Genomic DNA, 22,017 nt, shown 5'->3' on the forward strand with positions numbered 1-22,017 from the left:
TTTTCTTTGTAGGCCTACATATTTTAAATATAGAATTTTTATTTCGCCAACAAACATTCAAGATCAGTAGTAAATACCACTATTTATTTGCGCAGTAAGGCTAGGTCTATGTTTTGTCAATTCCTTCCATAATACAGTATACGCCAAAATAAACAGTATCTACTGAAAATTCATACTGCGCTTTTATTTAACTATTAATCTATGGACTACAATCAAATGAAGCATTTTAATGAACTGGAATATAAACGTATATTTATAAAACAAAATTCCATGTTCAATGACTTTTTCTTACAAAACACATGTTCAAAATACAGTACTCTCCACTATTTTCTATCCTACATTCATAACGTTCACGTAGATTCTCAAACATATTTGCAAATAGAGATTGCCGCAGTTGGTGAAAAAAAGCCTACGGATCTACGAATTTACCGCAATTTGACCATTGTTGTCAGTAAATTCTCCATAAAGATGCATGGGTATCGGGTGGTGTAAGGTCAGATGAATGCAATGGATAAGGAAAATGTGTCCCACGGGAAATTATGCATTTCCCAAAGAGTTCCTGGAGCAAAGCGGGTGTATATATGGTCGTATCAACAACTTGTAATATACCCGTGTTACTAGGTGGCGGTTTGTGAAACATTTCACCAAAGACATCTGAAACATGTTTTAAACTTTGTCATTTATACGTCCAATTGGAGTTTTTCCTGTGTTGTTAGAACCATAATTGCAGCAGTAAGCCAAGCATTGAATGTAAAGTATATCTAAATATTCTTGCAAATAAATAAATATTTGATTGCTAGGCAAACATGCACAGTAGCCGAGCGATAATTTCAGTACTGTTTGTTTTGGCGCATATTCCCAGCAGTTATTATATTCATCTTTGCATGTTGAATTTTTAGGAATAAACGACAAACTGATAATATAATACATACAGAAACATATTTACAATTTTCAAAATCTTTATGTAAATATAGGCCTATGAGAACTCGTACTTCACGATAGAAGGTCAAATGAAGATAAGGACATGTAATATGATGGAAAGATTCAAGAAATATCTTATCTTAGTGACATTATCATATTTTACATAACTACTTCTGAAACAAACATATTCCCAATCCTTAACTTTTAATACTCCCTTTTAACACTTATATAATCAATTATATAATCAATCACTGATGTACTGTAAAGTTATTTCAATAAATAACGACTTCACTGTGTTAACATTATAAATTTATTGTTTTGTTACCTGATTGTGATAGTTTCGATGCTATTTGGATCATTCTCTGAATCCTAGACTAGTCAATCATGTCTGGGATTCAGAGAATGATGCAAACAATATCGAAACTAACCAGTCAGGTAACGAAACACTATAAATTTATAATTTTAACACAGTGAATTATTTATTTTATTTATCTATTTATCTACTCACCTACTGGTCTACACATCTATTCGTATATTTATCTACGTATTTATTCACTTATTACTCTTATTAGTGATTCACTCATTTATTCATTCACTCATTCACACAGTCATTCCCTCATTCGCTTATTTGCTTGCTTACTTATTTCTAATTTATTCATTTAAATATTGACATAACTTAACAGTACATCAGTAATATTCTCAATTGTTATTACTCTGAGCTAAGCATGAATAGGCAAGAATAGTGTTTAGGGATAGCTCTGAATAAAACGGAAATAGAATTTATCTTAAATACAGCCTAAGTAGTCTGTTGGTGTAGAGATTCATCACTATTTGAACGTAATGCCTGTTGATTATTCTTTACATCAATACTTCATCAGTTCCACTCTAGGCACTGAATAATAGGATTTCCTTATACTCCCTCTGTTCCAAATTTGGTATACGTTTCTTAAAGTTCTCAATGTACTTTTAATATATTTTCTAGATACTTATTTATTTGATAAATTAAAGTAAGAAATTCATAAAAATTAAGTACATTTCATTCTGTGTGATGTAAAATTAATAATAAAAAACAGAAATTGTTTTGAGAGAGGCCAATTAACATAAAAACCGTCATAAATTATAACCCGTTTCTGTACTACTGTTGAGAGTCAGATGTTCTATTCAAAATTGACAGGGTTGGTGTTACATTTTCCGCAGGTGCTCATTTGATTTCTGTTCATAATGAAATATTTGAATATTATAGTTTGATGCACTACAGAACATTAGAAACATTCACAACTGCATTGTCTGATAGTGCCTTCACTACTGAACAGAATAGGCCTACCACACCGCGAAACATTTCATGCGCGAATGCGCAAAAATCAAACTTGTTTGTTTCTTACTATACTATATTTTGGAACGGAGGGAGTATTATGTGAATACTAAATGAGTTTATAAATTTATTGCATGCTTGTCGTCTTATTCCGCTAGATTAATTTAATTATTTTGAGAGCCGTTGTCATGTCATCCGTTGGACCCGTGCAAACTAATTATTTTTGTATTCGTAAATTCCATCTAAAACCGGAATGACTTTAAATTAATTTAGAATTACTTCATCTCTAACCATGTATATTGTGCAGTTTTTTTCGTAACATTCAGATGCTCTAATTCTTGGTTGGCTGTTATTGTCTAGATTTCTCTGGCATACGTTAATACTGGAAGTTCCAAAAGTGTTATGAATTTTTATTCGAGTACACTTTGAAGATTTTGTGGGTTGAAATATGTTAAAGTAAATAGTCAGCAACTGGAAAAATGAAAGGAAGTAGCAGCATTAGCTGATAAATATTGATTTGCATTATTTTATGAATTCTTGCTATTAGTTATAGACCCTCTCGCATTGGTACATTTCACTAATGTCAGCCATTGAAACTTATGAATTATTCTACTCGACAGGCGAATCCGGGTGAGGTAGAACAAATAGTGAAAGATGCCATTGATATTGGATACCGTCATCTTGACTGCGCCATGTTCTACGAAAACGAGAAAGAAGTGGGAGCTGGAGTCAGAGCTAAGATTGCTGAAGGCGTCATAAAAAGAGAGGACATCTTCATCACTAGTAAGGTACGTTCTATTGTGGCTTGTAATAACATCACACGGTTAATATTTTTCCTCTTGCAGGAATACGAAGTAAAGGGTATTTTAAGTAATGCAGTGCAATTTAATTTAGGTTTAGAAGTATTAGACCGAACATAGTATTAATTGAAACAATTATTTTACATATAATGTTAAAAAAATAATCTTTTCAGCTAATGTAGATTAGTAACGTTTAAAACTCCACGTCAAAATAAAATAAAATTGTGCGCCTTCTTCTATCTTCCAATATAAGCATCCTATTTGTTTGTTTTCAATATTCTTCATATATGCCATCTTTCCAACGTCCTTTTCGCTACTTATGCGTCTTATAATTACAAATGTATCGTATGCTGTCTTTACGTAACTTCAATTTTCGATATGACCTACATGATCCCATTCTCTTCTCTATTTTGAATCCAATGAGAATTTCGGTACATTTCCTGCTATCTTACTTGATCTCTTATTGGTTTATTTTCTCATTGCCCTCAAAACTTCCATCTCACATGTTTCTAGAAAACTTCTTGCTTCACTTGCGGCTGGCCTGGTTTCTGCTGTGTATGAAATATAATTCGTTTAACAACTGATTTGTTTATTCTTACTTTTGCATCGACTAAGTGTTTAGTTTTCCAAATTGTTTCCCTTAAACAATCCGGAATTTTGTTGGCCTAATTTATTTGATCAAATACATCTTCTTTGGAATTACATAGCTAGTCATATGTATACAAAAATAGGCCTATTTAAATATTAATACTCGTTCATTTTCGTTTCAGCAAAGAAAACAACGTCGTCTCCGTAACGTAGCATCTTTATTTCTTTGTTTCCCACGGAGGTATCATTTTTGGTTTAGATCTTTCTAATTTTTTCATCCAAGATCAAAATAGTCACCTTGACTAATTCTTGTTTCTACTGGGATTTCATTACTTTATTCTCCCTTTTTTATTTTTTTTTCTGTTTAATCTTATTTAATTTTATTATATCCAAAGGAACTTTCTGCAATGGCAGGGCCTCTAATTTGCCGTTATTCGCTCAGACTCTACGAGCGTGGCTCATAGATTTCGTTAGTACTGAGAAGCTTAGATCACTTATTTCGTCAGAAAATATCCAGAATACATTACAGGCGGTGGAACTACATTACTTTGGCGCTCATATGACTTACATTAGAGGTGGCGTGGGGTCATTTTTCACCCAACCAATAAAATGTCGTACAATACTAAACAAAATCAATATTTTTTTGTTACATAAACTTATTTCGTACTTATATACTTTTCAACACTTGATATTACTGAAAATAGCCCTTGGATATACTACATGGAAAGGGATTAGAAAAACATATCAAATTTTATACAGTATCTCCACATGTACGCGGCGCCCCTTCATCCGGTCAACAGGCACGGACTCAAGGTCACCCCACACGGACTCCCGTCTTCTTTCGGACCTGATCAGGGTTATTCTTTAATAAGAATACTCCCCTCCATTCAACGGGATTGGACAACGAAGAACCAATCATATGCCAGAGAAGAACCTACGATCTATCATTGGAAGTCCTCTCCCATTGAGACATATATATATATATATATATATATATATATATATATATATATACATATAATTAACCATTCACTCTACTAGCATAAAAAATCACAGTGAATATGTTATGGGCAGTAGCATCAAGAACACAAATTTTCATTTCTTTATACACAATTTTAGACACAATTTCACTATGAACTTTGCACACTTGCTGTTTGCATCTTTCTCATAAATATTGCACGGTATTTGAGAAAGAGGAATGACTTCATCACTGTTATCTTCTTCCTCTTCTGCACTCAATTCACTTTCACTATTATAACTCACTGTTTCAAGTTCATCTTCAATTTCGCCGCCTAAGATTTCTTCTTCTTCCTCGACAGATTTCATTAGAGATAAAATCCATGCTTGATCTTCCTCGTAACTCATTGTAAATTATAAATTAACCAATAAGTTATATTAAAATCAGTCATTAAAAACTATAACTTAATAATAACTCATCTTCTCGATAGCAGATCACTCAGTGAAATTACAGACACGCAGCACTCAACGGGACTGGTGGCCTGGGGTATTTCCTGCACTTTTCAACACACGGCTTAAAAAATAAGCTCTTTGCTTAGAATTTTCGCCTTCCACCCCCATGTTACTGACCTCAAACAAAGGCTTTATACTAACAAGACGGATATCTTGCAGTATTTAGCACGATATAATAGGGAGACATCTTGCATGTGGAGCTCCTAGCGGCTCGACCTGACAAATCAGGCGGGAATTCAAACTCTTCATTTAATTTAGGGGACTGGATGAAGAAATCAGAGTTTGTAAGATGCATATTTTGTTCAGTATTTAGCTTAAATGTAAGAGGAAAATCATTTTGAAGGAAAAAATGATTAAAAAACAAAAGTTACACAATTCTTCTTCACTTTATTGATTCTAATGTATAACATTAATCATGCATTACTGTTTTAGCTTTCGGATTCTTTGATGCACTTTTTTGTGTTCTTTTTTCCTTTTCCTTTTTCAGTGACTTTTGATTTAGTACACTAACACATTTGTCAGTAAAAACATTCAAACAATGATAACAAATAGCATTTACACATGTAGGAATTTGGATGCATTGTTTCAACTTGGCTTTATCATTGTTCCTGTTGCTCTCTAAAAATTCAAGAAACTGTGAATTATACACTCCTGAAATTGCAATGTATAGTGCAAAAGTTTGGTGTTTAGGAAGCACATATTTCCAGTACAGTACTCTTTATAGAAAATATGAGTGTTGTGACATTGCTGCATTTCACCCTATTTGCCAACGCATTACGGCATAAGCGGGAAAATAACAAAATACTAACTTTTTGGAACCGATGCATTATATGCAAATCTAATCATTCAGGTAAAGCTTCCTGTAAAGCAGATTTGAATAATTTCAAGGGAAAAATTGTTCCGGGGCCGGGTATCGATCCCGGAACAATTTTTCCCTTGAAATTATTCGATGCATTATAGGTACCGCCAGCTACATATCTCCTAAAAAAAGGTGAACGGAAGTAGCAGTACTCTATTTGTATTTTTTTTTGTTCCAGGGGAAATACTCGTCTTTTACGACATTAGTAATAACACAATTATGTTCCATGAACAAAAAAAAAATAAATAAATAAAATGTAGTATATCCAGATAAGATTATGAATCGATATTATCAAATAGGCTGGCGGTACCTATAATGCATCTAAGCCAACTTTATTTGTTTTTTACTACAGGGAAGATTTAAATTTTCAGAAAAAGTTAACTAAATGGGGAAATTACAGAGTTACATGGAAACTATTGGGCTAAATGTAAATCTTATATTTCATTGTAATAATTATTATATAATTATTATTTAAAATCGTTACAAAAGCGGTAAGATACATGCTGTGGCTTGTTCTTCACAAATCGAAAGAAAGATCGGGAATCCTTTTGTATTTCCTGATTATTGCAACCATATACTGCATAATACTTTCTAGACATACTTCGGATCTTCTTTGTACACACTACATTATTATACTACCATAAACACTATGAATAAATTAAAATTAATTACAGAGTAGCTGAATCTTAATGACACATGCAGAGTACACAGCTGACTCTCCGCAAGGTCAAGCCGCTGTTGTTCATGTCGCAAAGATGTCCGTCTTGTTAGTATAAAATCTTTGCCTCAAACAAAAGGCAAGGAATGTAGGGAAAGGTAAGGGGTGGATAAAGTGTGATTCCGTAATAATATTTTCCACTGCACGTAAATCAATTTGGATGGGGTCATAAAAGCCCCCGCGTCACCACTCAAGGATAATGAATGATATAAGAACTTGTCGGTTGTATAATATACAAAACACCAAATGCTTTCACGAAACTACAAACTTCTCATTTCGTTTCTATAATAGTCCATTACTCAAATTACATTAAACTGATTTTCACAGACGAAATTTAATTTTAATGGTTATATTGATGAATAAATAGCGAAGTTTAGTTCCAATTTTCCTCTCTTGAATAACAGAGGAGGTTTTATAAGTGAATTATGCAATTATGAAGAAGTCAGAAACTCGTGGTGAGAATTTTTCATCCCCAAATCGAGAGATTAATGTCGTCGAAAATTCGAACGATAACGGAAACATGATTGAAAAATCTCAGATATTAGGCCTAATTATCTATATTTTTCGGAATAATCTCTTGTTATTTTTTTGTACTTATTGATAAATAATGTAAATAATTATATTAAAAATCTATAGGGTTGGCAACAAAATGTATTCTTTGTGCATTCTGTTATTGTTTTGTTTATATACAATTTTCTTTTTTTCTTCACCGACACATTCAATTCAATTCAATTACAAACACAAAGTAAGATATACATATTGTTCCATTTTATGAAAGCAAAGATGTTTAATTTTTATTAAATCATTATATATTGGTGACCTCAACATGATTTGAACAAACAACCTTCTGATATCGAATCAGGAAGTATTATATAGGCTGTATCTATTTAGGTTTTCTTAATTTGCTCTATTGATAGGGTCTACTAAAAGAATTTTCTGAACAAAATAAATTAATTATTGTCATTTTTATTAAAGATTTGTTTAATTTTTGCTTATATTTTATAATTTAAAGTTCATGAAACATGATTTTGGTACGTTTCGTAATTCTGCGGACTGATTTTTAGGCCAGAGAGAATTATCAATCTTCAATTTGTGTGTTTCACAGAAGCACGTTACATTTTGAAAAATGTTAACTTGGGGTGTTTCAGCTGTGGAACACGTACCATCGTCCCGACATGGTGGTGCCCACTTGTAAGAGAACTCTCGCCGACCTAGGACTAGATTACGTCGACCTGTACCTCGTTCACTGGCCACACGCGTTCAAGGTAAGTGCAGTTTTAATCTCTCTTACCCGTCAGCTCACGGGTCGGAGATGGTTTATTGACACTTGTGTCCATGAGGATGATGTCATATGGCTAGGATTCATAATTCCAAGTTAAAATCTGTCACTTAACGACGCTGTACGAACTTCGCAGCTATCTAGCGTTGGTGGAATCGCGATAGCGAGATGAGTTCGAGAACTTTCCATGGGATTACATGATATTTGCCTTATAGTTGTATAAAACCTTAATAAAAAATAGACAACAGCTGAAGTGGGATCGTAACCATGTACGGAAGCAGTTCGGAGCACGAGAGCCCGTTTCTAATCTCTAGAACAGGCGGGTGGCCTAAATCTATGTTAGTCAGGTGGTAGCACGTTTGCCTACTAATCCGGAGCTGAGCTTGAATGTGAGTTCGATTCTCGCTTGGCTGATTACCTGGTTGGTTTTTGTCTAGAATCACTCTAGATCCTCAATCGCTCGCTAACGATGTACAAAAAAAGTGTTACATTAGTACCGCTTGTAACTTTGTAAAAAAGAAACTTAGCGAAACGAAAAGTATTCCGAATCTCACCGGAATGGTGGACAACAATGACGTCATGCTGCAGCGAAATAGGAACAAAACTTCTGGAAGGTTCGATGGCTATCATGGCGGCTGTACAAGTTGTCTGTGCTACGCTAGAAAGATTTTGCGAAATTTCCGTACTGCCATCTTGTTCAAAGAAAAGAGAGCATAAACAATTTATTTCTTGAACCAGTAGTAATAACTGGTCCGTTGACATGTTCGCTCATAAGCCATTAACATATTTTTACGTTGTGCACATTACAAACAATACAGCAGAACATACCGCCATGACACAACAGTGGACGATGCCATTTATCTGCTAATTCCAGCCCTATATAAGAACAAATCAGATTCACTGACGGCGGCTGAAGGAGACTGCCATCACCTCTGCAAGCTGATGGAACCGGTGCGACATCGGTGGAGCATCAGTGACATCGTTGAAATTCGGAACACCGTGATGCCATCAGATTGCTCAGCGCTGAGATATGGAATACGCTCTACGTATACGTATACGTATACTACGGAGTAGAGAAAGGGGTCCCGTAATCGTAAACATCCGAACGAAACTGGTCTGAACCGCAAGGCTGGCGAGACAAAACATGCCTCGAAAACTGTGTTCCGGAGAAAATTTTATGCGAATAATTTCCTGGCATCTCAACTGATGCGGACGTTTGAGGTGTCGGCCAAGCTAGCGCGACGAGATCGACTAAAAAAGGCAAGAAAGAAATTAATGATCCGCGATAGACTGGACTTCGAACTTTCAAAAAGTAATCATGAAAATTTAACTTTCAAAATGTCCCATAATTCTAAAGTAGAATGAATGCAAAAGTGGAGACAAGCACTATAGAAGAAAAGAACATCCCAAGAGGAATCAAATAAGCCTAATATTACAGCTGTGGAGTACAAGGGACGGCAGAGACAGGGCAATTTTGTGGCTGTAGAATATCGTATTATTCTGTAGGCCTAAGTTTAGTCTGTAAGAATATTATGTAAACCATTTATCCATCTTTAGTCTTTAACTATACTGTGTATTCAGTAAACCTTTAATTAGTTAATTAATTAAAGTCCTTCCTATATCAGCATCGGAATCTCGTACTATCTCCGAGAATTCAACGGTAAACTTCAGCGGTCTAAAATACCTGTACTCGCGTACTTTCTCACGCGCTTTTGTAACGAAATACAATATGGAATGATAGAAACGAGTTGGCGATAATATTCAAAGGATTAAGTTACGGTTTTATCTATGTAGTCCTAATTAAATGCATAGTTTACGAAGCGGACAGCAGAGCCGCTTTTGTACTATGCGCCCTAGTCCGAAACTATGCAAAAAACGGCAAAATTAATATACATAATGAACCTTTCTCATGAAGTACCAATCTGTAGCATGAACCCAGTAAGAGTATTATTTCCTAAGTCCGAGTCACGTAAAGATATACAGTAATTCATTGGTAAGTATATCAATTACTGATCAATAAATGTCAAATTTAGTATACATAATGAACTTTTTTCAAGAAGTACAAATCCGTAATTGAACCCAGTGAGGGCATTATTTCCTAAGCCAAAGCACCTTAAAGTTATAATTCATTAGTAAATGTATTCATTATTGATCACAAAATGTCAAAATTAGTATACATAATCAACCATTCCCATGAAGTACCAATCCGCAGTTAGAATCCAGTGAGGACATTATTTCCTGAGTTACAGCCCCGTAAATTTATAATTCATTACTAAGTGCATTCATTATTGATATCAAAATATCAAAATTAGTATATACAAAATCAACCTTCCTCATGAGTACCAATCTGTAGTTTGAACCCCGCGTGCTGTTCAACATCACCTTTCACGTAAGTATAAGTAGTATAGTAAAACTATGCATCAGCCGATATTTTTGTAAATTGTAGAAAGTTCAGCCATTTGTCACTGTATCCTCTATCCTCTGATTTATATTTTAAACAACTACTATAAGTTCCGTTGAGCCGCAACATTTCTGATTGCAGTCTCTGAAATTGAGACAACTCATCCTGCCTAAGGTTTTTCCGTGGTTTTCCTAAGACGCTAAGACAAATGTCGGGATGAGCCCTAAAAGAAATGGGCCACGGACCTGCACTTATATCCCCATGAACCCCCTTAATTACTCTAAATTAATTAATAATTACATCTCTCCCTGCCTATCTCTTCGTAATTGAGTCACCATAAAGCCAAATGGCTGGTCTCTAAATTGAGACGATTCAACAAGGTTCATGACAATCAATCACCTCCTACCTAATAACCAAATTGGTTAGTCTCTTATATGAGACAACTCATCCTGCCTAAGGTATTCCGTGGTTTTCCTAAGGCGTAAGACAAATGTCGGGATGAGCAAGGACAGGGAACATCTCAAATTGCAGATTTAGATTTCACGGCGCTTCTTCTGACGGCCTTCACTGCCTTGTCATCGAACAACAGATGACAGAGTCTTCATGACTCCACTTGCACTGCGAAATGGCTAAGCCCCTTTCAATGTGCAAGATAACACCTGCCATCCTAACGGCAAGCAAACGAGTCTTCTCGACTCTTCCTGCACTGCGATATGACAGAGTTCATTTCAATGTGCAGATTTACACCAGCCATTTCCACCTCGCCCCGTCCTGTGATCACTTGATCACATTTCCGTCCCCTCGCGTATGTGGTACCTAAGAGGTTACGTCCATTTTCGGCTTTTCCCCTTCCAAATTTTCTAGAACTCCAGTGGAGCAGCGTAAACCGGAGTGAGACTAGTGGCCAACAGGCTTGGAGCTCACATATTTAGTTTCTTACAGCCTCCAACCCCTTGCAAGGACGCGTTTTGCGTACCTTTTAAATTAGTCTTCCCAATTCTCCTCTTTCGAATCGATTCTATTTCTGATTGCATATATTGCTCTTGTAATTTTGGATAATAAGAACCTTATATGTACTGAATATTTTCTATTCTGGCGTCGACATTTTATTGTCCAGATTTCACTTACAATTACAGACCTCAGGCGAAGGGATGAAGTCAGTCAAACTAAATTGGATTGCTTCGTATTTTATGATATTGAAATAATCTTCATTTTTATACCCACAGGAAGGCGATGACCTCATACCTACTGATTCATCAGGGAAAATAATTTACAGTGATGTAGACTACGTGGATACGTGGAAGGAGATGGAGAAATGTGTCAAGACGGGTCTTGCGAAGAGCATCGGCCTGTCTAACTTCAACAGCAAACAAATAGATCGAGTGCTTGAAGTCGCCACCATCAAACCTGTAGTGAATCAGGTACTTTATGAACTTCTCATGATCCTTCTACGAAAATGTCTCTTCCGAAATGCATGTCTTTTCTGAATACAATTTATTTTAACTATGTTTTTGCATGTGAAGATAACAGAGAATCACAATTTTTCTGGTATTAAAACTTTCTTTACGGTAACGCAATTTAAATTTTCTAAATATTGTTACTCGCCGATGAAATAAAGATAAAGAAATTTGTCGCATTACTTACAACTTCTGATGTACGGGGTTTTCGGAAAATGTCATTCTAAGGAGCATGAAACGTGATAGAATCAAGTATGTATAACCAAAATCCGAACTTATTAACTTGTCGTTTCACTTAAAGTCAAACGAATAAATAATATTTATCTAGATTAACGTAACTTTGATCTAAGCATCAAACAAACGAAGTTTTCTCTTCCTTCTGAATTTGTGTCCACTATATCAAAAGTGATTATCTCATGTTCTTTTAAACAGCACGGACACCTGCTGCATTGAGCTCTATAATTTAGTAACTAAGACAGCAGAAGAAAACAGTATATGACGTAAAAAAAAACTACTCGCTGGAAGAAGGAATTAGATATCTAAAAGAAGTTGAAGTAAACCGCAACAAAACAAAAAATGAAATTGCAAGAGACTTCTAATAAATACTGTGGATAAGGAAAAAAATAACATATACAATCCCACCATTCCCTGTTACCTCTAAAACTACCCGCTAAAAGAGCTTGAAGTAATCGGACTTCTGGTTGGAGCAAGAGGTACCGCTACTCTCTTCATGAAAGATGTGTTTAATAAGCTTGGAATACCTACATCTATTATCCCGATTGTAACCTCAGCTGCATTGAAAGGATAAATTGCTCTACTAAAACATCACCTATATTCAAAATGAAACTAAGTTCATTGGCACTCTTTACTTTTTCGTAATATTTACCTTTCTCTAAAATTTGGTATATTTCCACTGATCTAAAAATGTATTTGCTGCTCTGTACTTATAGAAGTTTCACTGTCAAAAAAATCAATGTTTCAGTGAACTTGTAAACATTTATATGGTTAAGTTTCTTTGTCCCTTTTGGCAGCTCAAGAATGGTGAGAAGATTTCTAAACTTCCAATTACAAGTTAATAACTAATATATCTTGAAGTTCGAGTTCACGATTGAAGAAAAAATTTAATAGTAAATATATTTAGTGCATTAATTAAACATTAAAATTGTAGAAATTTCGTTTAAGTTATACTTACAAGTTATAAAAATAATTAAACATTTATGTCTGTGAGATGTATTTACGGTACTGCGTGCTGGGATGTAATTATGCGTAAGCCCAACAATTCGAGCCATCAGATATGAGAATTTCTTGGCTTTAGATATACAAGAGCTGATAAACAGTGAAAGGTATTAAACCGGAAATACGTACATATTGTACCAAATATTTATCTGTACACATATCTTTGTACTTATTAATTTACATTATTACAGGTGGAATGTCATCCCTTCTTAAACCAGACAAAACTCATCGAATTCTGCAAGAAGAAAAACATAGTGGTGACAGCATACAGTCCATTCGGAGGCCCAGCGAGTATTGCTCAGTCCCCCGATGATCCTCAGCCTCTCAAAGATTCAAAGATTAAAGCGATTGCAGATAAAAAGGGCAAGAGCCCGGCACAGGTCATCCTCCGTTACTTGGTAAGATTATGATTGTCTTGCAATCTAAGAACATACCTTGTTCATAATATTACACAATTCCTTCAAATCAGGAATGAAGCAAAGGAAGGCATTTCAAACTACTTCTTAAGACTACAAATATTTCAGTTGAAATGTGAGAAATTCGAATATTACCATCACCATCATCATCGTCATCATCATCGTCGTCGTCGTCGTCGTCGAGGACAAGTTGTGCTTAAAGTCTCAAGATCTATTCCCTGATGTCTTAAATCTTAAATGATGTTGAATATGCTGAATCTAGGACGTTGAGAGTCTCTCCAACACGTGTCATTCATTCATTGATTCATTCATTCATTCAGCGTTCTGCCGAAGGGAGATCTTTCGCTGCAAACCTAGCTTCTTTCTCCAATCTTTCATATTTTCTCCCTTCCTCTTTCTCTCTTCATACGATCCATAATGTCGTCTATCATCTGATATTTTCTTCTGCCCCGAACTCTTTTCCCGTGCACCATTTCTTCCAGTGCATCCTTCAGTAAGAAATTTCTTCTCAACCAATGACCCAGTCCATTTCTTTTCTCTTCTTAATCAGTTTCAACATCATTCTTTCTTCACCCACTCTTTCCGACACAGCTTCATTTTTTATTTTATCTGTCCACTCCCATGTTCCATTCTTCTCCATACCCACATTTCAAACGATTCTTTTCGTTTCTCCTCACTTCATTGTAATATCCATGTTTCTATCCCATATAATGCCACACTCTACATAAAGCACTTTCTTAGGTGTCGATATTAGAATTCCAATTTTAAGAACTTACAACGCGTCATTTACTACACAGCCAGCTTTCCAAATGCCGGATTTCTGCGTTGAAATCTCAGCGAGTCCTAGTAAAATTTGTACTGGACGAAGAATGTGTTGGCACTTGATCCACAGTTTCGGCACTGACTTATTAAACTGGAACTTTGAGACTGAATGACCGAGAATGGCACCGTTGGGAAGGACGAAGTAATATTTTTTGTCTTCTTTAAAATGTGCCCGTTTCTTTGGGCAAGAATGAATGTACCTTTGTGTTTTCTCATTTTGATTTTGTTCTTCAAATAGTTAAACACTCTAAGAACTGTGTTGGAAATTATTTTCGGCTTTCTAGATTTTTTCTTTTTTGACATTCCTCCTACAATGCAAATATAAATGATACAATGTAGGCTACTATATATTTTACATAACATGTTGTTATATATTTTGCACGTGTTTCAGTAACTTTTACTACCATTTGAATACACTCGTGCAATGTATATTCAATTAAAGTCGGAATATATTATGTTATTCTGGAATAAACAATATGAAATGCCAAAAATATTTGGTCTAATCAGCAACGTTTTGGGAATGTGGCCTATTCAATATAGCAACAACACATTAAACATTACAAAATGTTACTTTTTAAACACTATAAATCGTAAATACAGTATGATGAAATTATTCGAGAAACGTATGGGTATAAACTTTAAACAGACAACATATTACAACCATTACAAACGTTAATAAATCGATATTTAGCTTTTTGTAGCAACAGAAAGGTTTCATTACCTTCCCTTACTCTTAAATCGGACTTCCGTCGTCTTCTTCTTATGGATTTTACAACCCTTGCAGACTTTCCACTTTCAATCTCCATGTAAATCTTTCCAAGGCGTCTTCGCTCCTCAGATTTCTGTAATTAAGGTAGGTCAGGGTTGGGCATAATGTGCCCGCTTACTATAAACAGTGTGCGCTTGGTGGTCTTTGGCCTTACCCTCTTCTATCTCCCTCGCTGCCATCATTCAAACAGTTTCTTTGGCCATCCGTCTTCTGCCATTTTTACCATGTCGTAATCATCTTAAACTTCTGTCTTGTATTCTATTATTGTCTCTTCTGCGTTCATTACGTTTCGAATTATTTTATTAGGGACTTTATTCTTTCCTGAGATCCTTCCTGCTCTTCTCAATAATCTATTTCCAAAGTTTTCATCATATTTTTATGCTTTATTTAACAATAAAAATTTCGCTGCCACAGAAGAAGAAACGTTCTACCACAGATGTTTCTAATCTTCTTTTCATTCGTCTAGATATATGGTTCTCCCAGAAAACTTCAGTTTAATCAATCTATAACCTTCCTTTCTTTTGGTAATCTGATTCTAATTTCTACAGTGTTTTAACTATTAACAACCACTCCAAGTTTATGCAACTTGTTTCTAAAATGATATTATTTACCAGGTGGCCCGGGTTCGACTCCCGATCGGGGCAAGTTACCTGGTTTAGGTTTTTTTCCTGGGTTTTCCCTCAACCCAATGAGCAAATGCTGGGTAACTTTCGGTGTTGGACCCCGGACTAAATTCACCAACATTATTACCTTCATCTCATTCAGGCGCTAAATAACCTAAGATGTTGATAAAGCGTCGTAAAATAACCTACTAAAATAAAAATATATTATTTAGACTGATCTTATGTCACATTTAACACGTGAACATTCCGTGTTTTATTGATATTTAGTTCACGTTTATCATACAGTATATAAATGTCATGTATTGTTCTTAATATGTATCCCAGAACAAATTAATCCTGTGCTCTTCGATTTGGTTATCCGTATAGGCTAATTTAGGAATATTACACAACAGTCTTCGATTAAAATATCCCCCACACTACCTTGTAGATTCCAACTTGTAAAATCTTTCTAAATAGGCCAACAGAATTTAAAAGTGTGGGAGATAGGCTACAACCTTGTCTGAATTCTTTAGTGAGGATAATTTTATGTAACAATTTAATCCAATTTAATATAAGATATGTTATAATTATATTATTTTACTACCATCATGATATTTCCTTTACACTGAAGAATTAGCCATTTTATATTAACTGAAGCGTAAAGGTAGAAGATAAAGAGAGTCTGAAAACCCTCGAATGAAGGAATGAGTAATAAAGAATGACAAAATTAACTATTTTCTATTTCATTCTCAAACATGACGAATTTTATTAATAACTGACTTACTTTCTTACTTACTTACTTACTTACTTATGGCTTTTAGAGAACCCGAAGGTTCATTGCCGACCTCACATAAGCCCGCCATCGATTCCTATCCTCAGCAAGATTAATCCAGTCTCTACCACCATATTCCCCCTCAAATCTATTTTAATATTATCCTCCCATCTACGTCTCGACTTCCCCGAAAGTCTGTTTCCCTCCAGCCTCCCAACTAAGATTCTATATGTATTTTTGGATTCACCCATACGTGCTATCTCAAACGTCTGGATTTAATGTTCCTAATTATGTCAGGTGCAGAATACAATGAGTGCAGTTCTGCGTTATGTAACTTTCTCCATTCTTCTGTAAATTCATTCCTCTTGTTTTTAATACAAATATTTTCCTAAGCATTTTATTCTCAAACACCCTTAACCTCTGTTCCTATCTCAAAGTGAGACTCCAAGTTTCATAACCATACAGAACAACCGGTAATATAACTCTTTTATAAATTCTTTCAACTTTTTTGAGAGCAGATTGAATGACAAAAGCTTCTCAACCGAATAATAACAAGCATTTCTCATATTTATTCTGCGTTTAATTTCCTTCCGAGGGTCATTTATATTTGTCACTGTTACCCCAAGATATTCGAATTTTTCCATCTCTTCAAAGGACAAATTTCCAATTTTTATATTTCCATTTTGTACTTAAATAACATATTTAATATTTAATTTTTCTCCCAAATAGCCTAAAAGTGAAAATTGAATTACGATAACTATCCTTAAATATGTATGCTAACAAGTCTAACAAACAAGTTTGTATAATAGACCTTTAAATGTTTATTTATAAGTACAGTAATATGTGTCTGTAATAGATTAAACAATATTTGTCTTGTAGATTCAGCATGGTGTGGTACCTATACCAAAATCGGCCCACAAGAACCGTCTAAAAGACAATTTTGAAGCTCTGAACTTTACACTGACACCAGATGAAGTAGCAACCATCGATTCCTTGAATACAAATACCAGAATATGCAGTCACCCAAGGTAAATATTTATATTATCTAATTTTTATTAAACTCGAATTCATCTGCATGACCAAGATGACTGAATAACTGATAGCAGAAATGTTGCAAAAAGTGACACGTTATTTGAAAATCAATACATTCAATATTTTCTCTTGAATACAGAGCTTACAGTCATCATCATCATCATCATCATCATCATCATCATCATAATCATTATCACTGTCGATATTTTTATTTTAATAGAAACAAATCTAGGCCTAAATGCTGCAAAAAAATCGGTTTCGAGATTTTTTTCCGAAACACGTTTTTAGCACCTCTATCTAAAAAGTGGTTTTTCGAATTCTTTCCTTATGTATACAAAGACTTTTAAACTATTGGAAAGATTTATTCATTCTCCGTATATCCCAGTGAAAAGTTATGCATATGAAATATAATAACGTTAAACTTAAAATGTGACAAGGGACGCATATATTCTAAAATATTAACTTGACGAAAACAAAAGTTCGCAACCGTCTACTTACTAATACCATGAATGACCTGTTATAATCCTCATAAAGTGTGTCTGTAGTGTATGTGACAAATTTCAGCCAACAGTCAGATCATCGATCAGTGTGATGAGTAGGGGGCGGATGTTGATGAAAAGTCATCTTATTTTTCACATTAGAACGATGCCTATTAATGCCTTTCTAAGTTAATATCAACGTAAAAAAATTCTCATATTGTATCGTTTGCATTTTTTTACATTTTTGAACTAATAGGTCATTTTGATTTTTTTCGAAATTTTTTGGTTATTTTCAATACTTTGAAGAACTTTTAGATTATTTGGAATGCATTTTACTTTCTTCTTTACCGATAGGTCTGTTAAATCATTTTCTAAGAAAAGGCCAGTAGTAATTACTTACTGAATAAATGAATAACAGTGAAGTTTGAATTTTATAGTTTGGAACAGACTCTAAAGTCCATCCCTCATTCCACTGAAGGCTTCACTTCACACAATGGAAGTAATATAAAATGCTTGACAACAACTTAGTTTAAGTGAGGGCTTTGACCGCTACTGTTCATTTGTCGGTACGAGGGTGTCTTTAGAATTCATGTTTGGAAGGAGGGAAACTTTCACCGTGTCCTGGACAGGACGTTGTGTTCTCAACTTGGTTCGGAAGGGATGCCTACTGTAGTAGACAGTATTTTTAACACAAAGATTGCAAGAATGCACGCTGCGTCCACAATTTGTTTTGTCATTCACATTCCCTCAGCTGGAAGATCTGGTAACAAAAGTGAAGCGCGGAAGGAGGAGACAAGGACCACCAATGATTGAAACACATTGTAAACCCACATTAAAATCTACAGTTTTTCCTTAAAACCTTCATTTTGTTCCATGTTCTTTTCCTTTACCTTAGCTAAATTCCAGGAAGTTGCCTCCTCTCTCCGAGATTTGCAGGGCAGTCATTGAAACAAGGTGACTAATTTTTAAGAAGTTGTGGTGCGAGTACGGAGAGTAATATTTAAATGCAATTTTCTTTTAATTTCATGTCATTTTTCCATTAGTTAAAGGGCATTTTAATGATCATTTTAAGTAGATTTTTAGGTCATCAACATCCGCCCCCTAGTGATGAGTAACAATACACTTTATCATGGAAAAAGAAATTGTCAACTCTAGGGACAAGCACCAAGGCTAGGGACGATGAAGTGATCTTTGGAGATTAGTTTCATTATAATCGTATAACATTTAATAAGAACAAATTTGTGTTAAAACACTGCATCCAAAAAATAAAGGCTTTCTTTATTATTTTGTGTTGCGAGATCAGAAATAAACATATATTTTGGAATAGCAGACGTTCTGCCTACAGACATTTGTCAACGATTAATTTTGCCGGATTGTGAAATTCGTCATCAAGATGCGTTTGACAACTGATTCGACAAGGGGCATGTCGAAAACAGATATTTCGTCAATGAAATATTTTGACTATTTGTGAAATTCGTCAATGAAATATTTTGACTATTTGTGAAATTCGTCAATGAAATATTTTGACTATTTGTGAAATTCGTCAATGAAATATTTTGACTATTTGTTAAATTCGTCAATACTATGGGTATGCCAATTGAAAAATTGACGAGTATGAATGGAAATAATTAAGTGTAAAAACATAAATTTTATTTCTACTATTTATACATCATCTACGTTGTCTATGGAAATAATGAAGTGTGAAACGTAAATTTTACTTGTACCGGTACTATTCATACAACATCTAAGCGTCTTCTGCGTATAATTTAAAATTGTAGCTGATTGAACGTAAATAACGGGGTATGTCATTGTTTATTTCATATTCATCGTATTTCCGTACAATATTTTCAATTCTGTCTGATTTAGAATATATTTCTTTTTAATAGGCCGCTTAACATTGTCTTCGAAATCTTGAACTCTTCTATTCCTTCGTACCTGTCGTCTCGCTTCACTTACCTTTCTTCCCACCACAATCTGAACACACGCTCTCGCCATGAAATAATACTAACAATACCATCCCATCGCACCTCCTCATACTCATCCTCTTTCACAATAGCCCTGCCAAGACTCTGGAATTCGTTACCTGCTAGCATCAGGGACTGTCGAAATAAAATTCAATTCAAACGCAAACTTACTAGGCACTTGGTCAGTAATTGAGACTCGTTCAGACATGGTTTCTTGTAAATAGTTCTTTTAATCTACCACAAAATATCTCAATATCCGGTAATTTCATCACTATGGAATTTTGTTATTGTAGGTTTAATTTGTAATTTTGTAAATACAAAAATATTCTTTGTTCTTAACTTCTATGATAAAATGTCTAGCTTTCATTAATCAGGTATTCTTGTCGTACTTTAATTTTTATTGTAATTGTAATTGTAAATTTAATATTAATTGTAATCTTATTGTTCATGTTATAGTTGTAATCCCCTGGTAGAGGGGCAGAGAAGGCCTGACGGCCTTATCTCTACCAGGTTAAATAAATAAATCTAATCTAATCTAATCTAATCTAATCTAATCTAATCTAATTGTCGTGTCTTCCCAATAATTGTGTTATAATTATGTTGTTTTCACGATGGTTCTTGCGAATGTTGTCTAGAAACGTCCAGATATATGAATAACAATCAATTTCTGAAATTTCGTCCTCTAAAAAGGCTGGCCCCTGTTGGATTGCACTAGTCTTGGCATATCGAAACTTTTGGTTACAATCTGCACTAAAAATCAATACATGTTCATACGCATACTAAAACTTTTTATTACAACTTCATGTCCAAAACCATGGAAATGATAATTGTGTTTACGAAATGTTTTGTGTTAAGTCCTTGTGTGAATTTTCCTCGTGACTTAAATAAATGTAGGCGAAAAGACTGTAGCCATACTGTCCGTTGACCAAACAAATGTTTACGAAATGTCTGTAGACGCATGCTGTTGACGAAACGTCCTGGAAGCATATTTTGAAATATTATTAATTCCAAAACAATCCAGATTTCTGTAAACATTTTATTACGTATGAAGTAAAATACTATTTAAAAGTACTGAAAAATTAACCAAAACTTATTTTAAGTATGTAGGATAAAGGTTGGTAATATTGTGATACAAATAATATTGTGATAGTTATTTTTGAGAATTTATTACAATTTTACTGAGCGAGAAGAAGATCAGTTTTCTGCGTCAACGTATTAAGGAAATATTCGTGGACACGTTTCTGCACAAAACCAGTCTTTCTCTCGCTCAGTAAAATAGTAATAAATTCTCAAAAAAGTACTATCACAATATTACTCGTATCACAATATTAGACCTACCAACCTTTACCCTACACGATTTTAAATCTCTATAAAGACGATAATTTCGTCCAAAACGATAATTTTTAGTATTTTCACGGCAAATTGAGTGACAACACTGGAGGGAGATGGGATATCATGGTAGGGACTGGATTAATCTTGCTCAAGATAGATACCAATGGCGGGCTGATGTGAGGGCGGCAATAAATCTCCGGGTTCTCTAAAAGCCATTTGTAAGTAAGTAAGTTTCTTATAAAATACAAAATCAGTATTGCTAATGGTAAGTTTTATTAATTTTATTGTAGGCTGAAGGATCACAAGCATTATCCATTTCATCTGGAATATTGAGAAGACACCTGTGGTATGGTGCAACTTCTGTACGGACTTGCAAAGTCTGTGAATGAGACTGATGAAGAGGAATGGATTGTTACACGAGTATAAATGTTTGTGAAATAAATGAAATTGATTGTATAGGCATATTCAAGTAAATTTTGAATAAAAATGTATATGACCTAATATTATGTAAGCAATTATTTGATGAAATCCTTCCATTTAATTTGTTATTTTCGAAGGAACAACTTTGAACTTAAGAAAGATATTTTCGCCATTATTGTGATTATTGTGTTATTTATCTTTCGAGATAGAGACACTTCTATAAATGTTTTCATTGTAAGAATAATCCTACAGTAAACAATGGCACGTGACTGAAGTGAGGCTTGATTGGCAGCAGTTTGGCGCCAGAGATTCTAAATGATCCCGCCCACTCCTGTACATTCTGTTTCATGTTAAACATTTCCCGTCAC

The 22,017-nt window shown here is 34.5% G+C and overlaps 1 protein-coding gene across 2 annotated transcripts in view; it reads left to right on the forward strand.

Annotated features, from left to right (window-relative positions):
• LOC138697708 (aldo-keto reductase family 1 member B1-like) overlaps positions 1-21,730 on the forward strand; it is a 31,486-nt gene extending 9,756 nt beyond the window's left edge. For both annotated transcript variants that reach the window (XM_069823190.1, XM_069823198.1), the window contains 6 exons: positions 2,854-3,021; positions 7,817-7,933; positions 11,575-11,769; positions 13,233-13,439; positions 17,302-17,450; positions 21,520-21,730. In XM_069823190.1, coding sequence (XP_069679291.1) covers positions 2,854-3,021; positions 7,817-7,933; positions 11,575-11,769; positions 13,233-13,439; positions 17,302-17,450; positions 21,520-21,562 — 879 coding nt within the window. In that variant the 3' untranslated portion in view covers positions 21,563-21,730. The remainder of the gene's footprint in view (positions 1-2,853; positions 3,022-7,816; positions 7,934-11,574; positions 11,770-13,232; positions 13,440-17,301; positions 17,451-21,519) is intronic.
• Positions 21,731-22,017: the final 287 nt, after the last annotated feature.

This window comes from Periplaneta americana, chromosome 1, assembly GCF_040183065.1.
Source record: "Periplaneta americana isolate PAMFEO1 chromosome 1, P.americana_PAMFEO1_priV1, whole genome shotgun sequence".
Lineage (NCBI taxonomy): Eukaryota > Metazoa > Arthropoda > Insecta > Blattodea > Blattidae > Periplaneta > Periplaneta americana.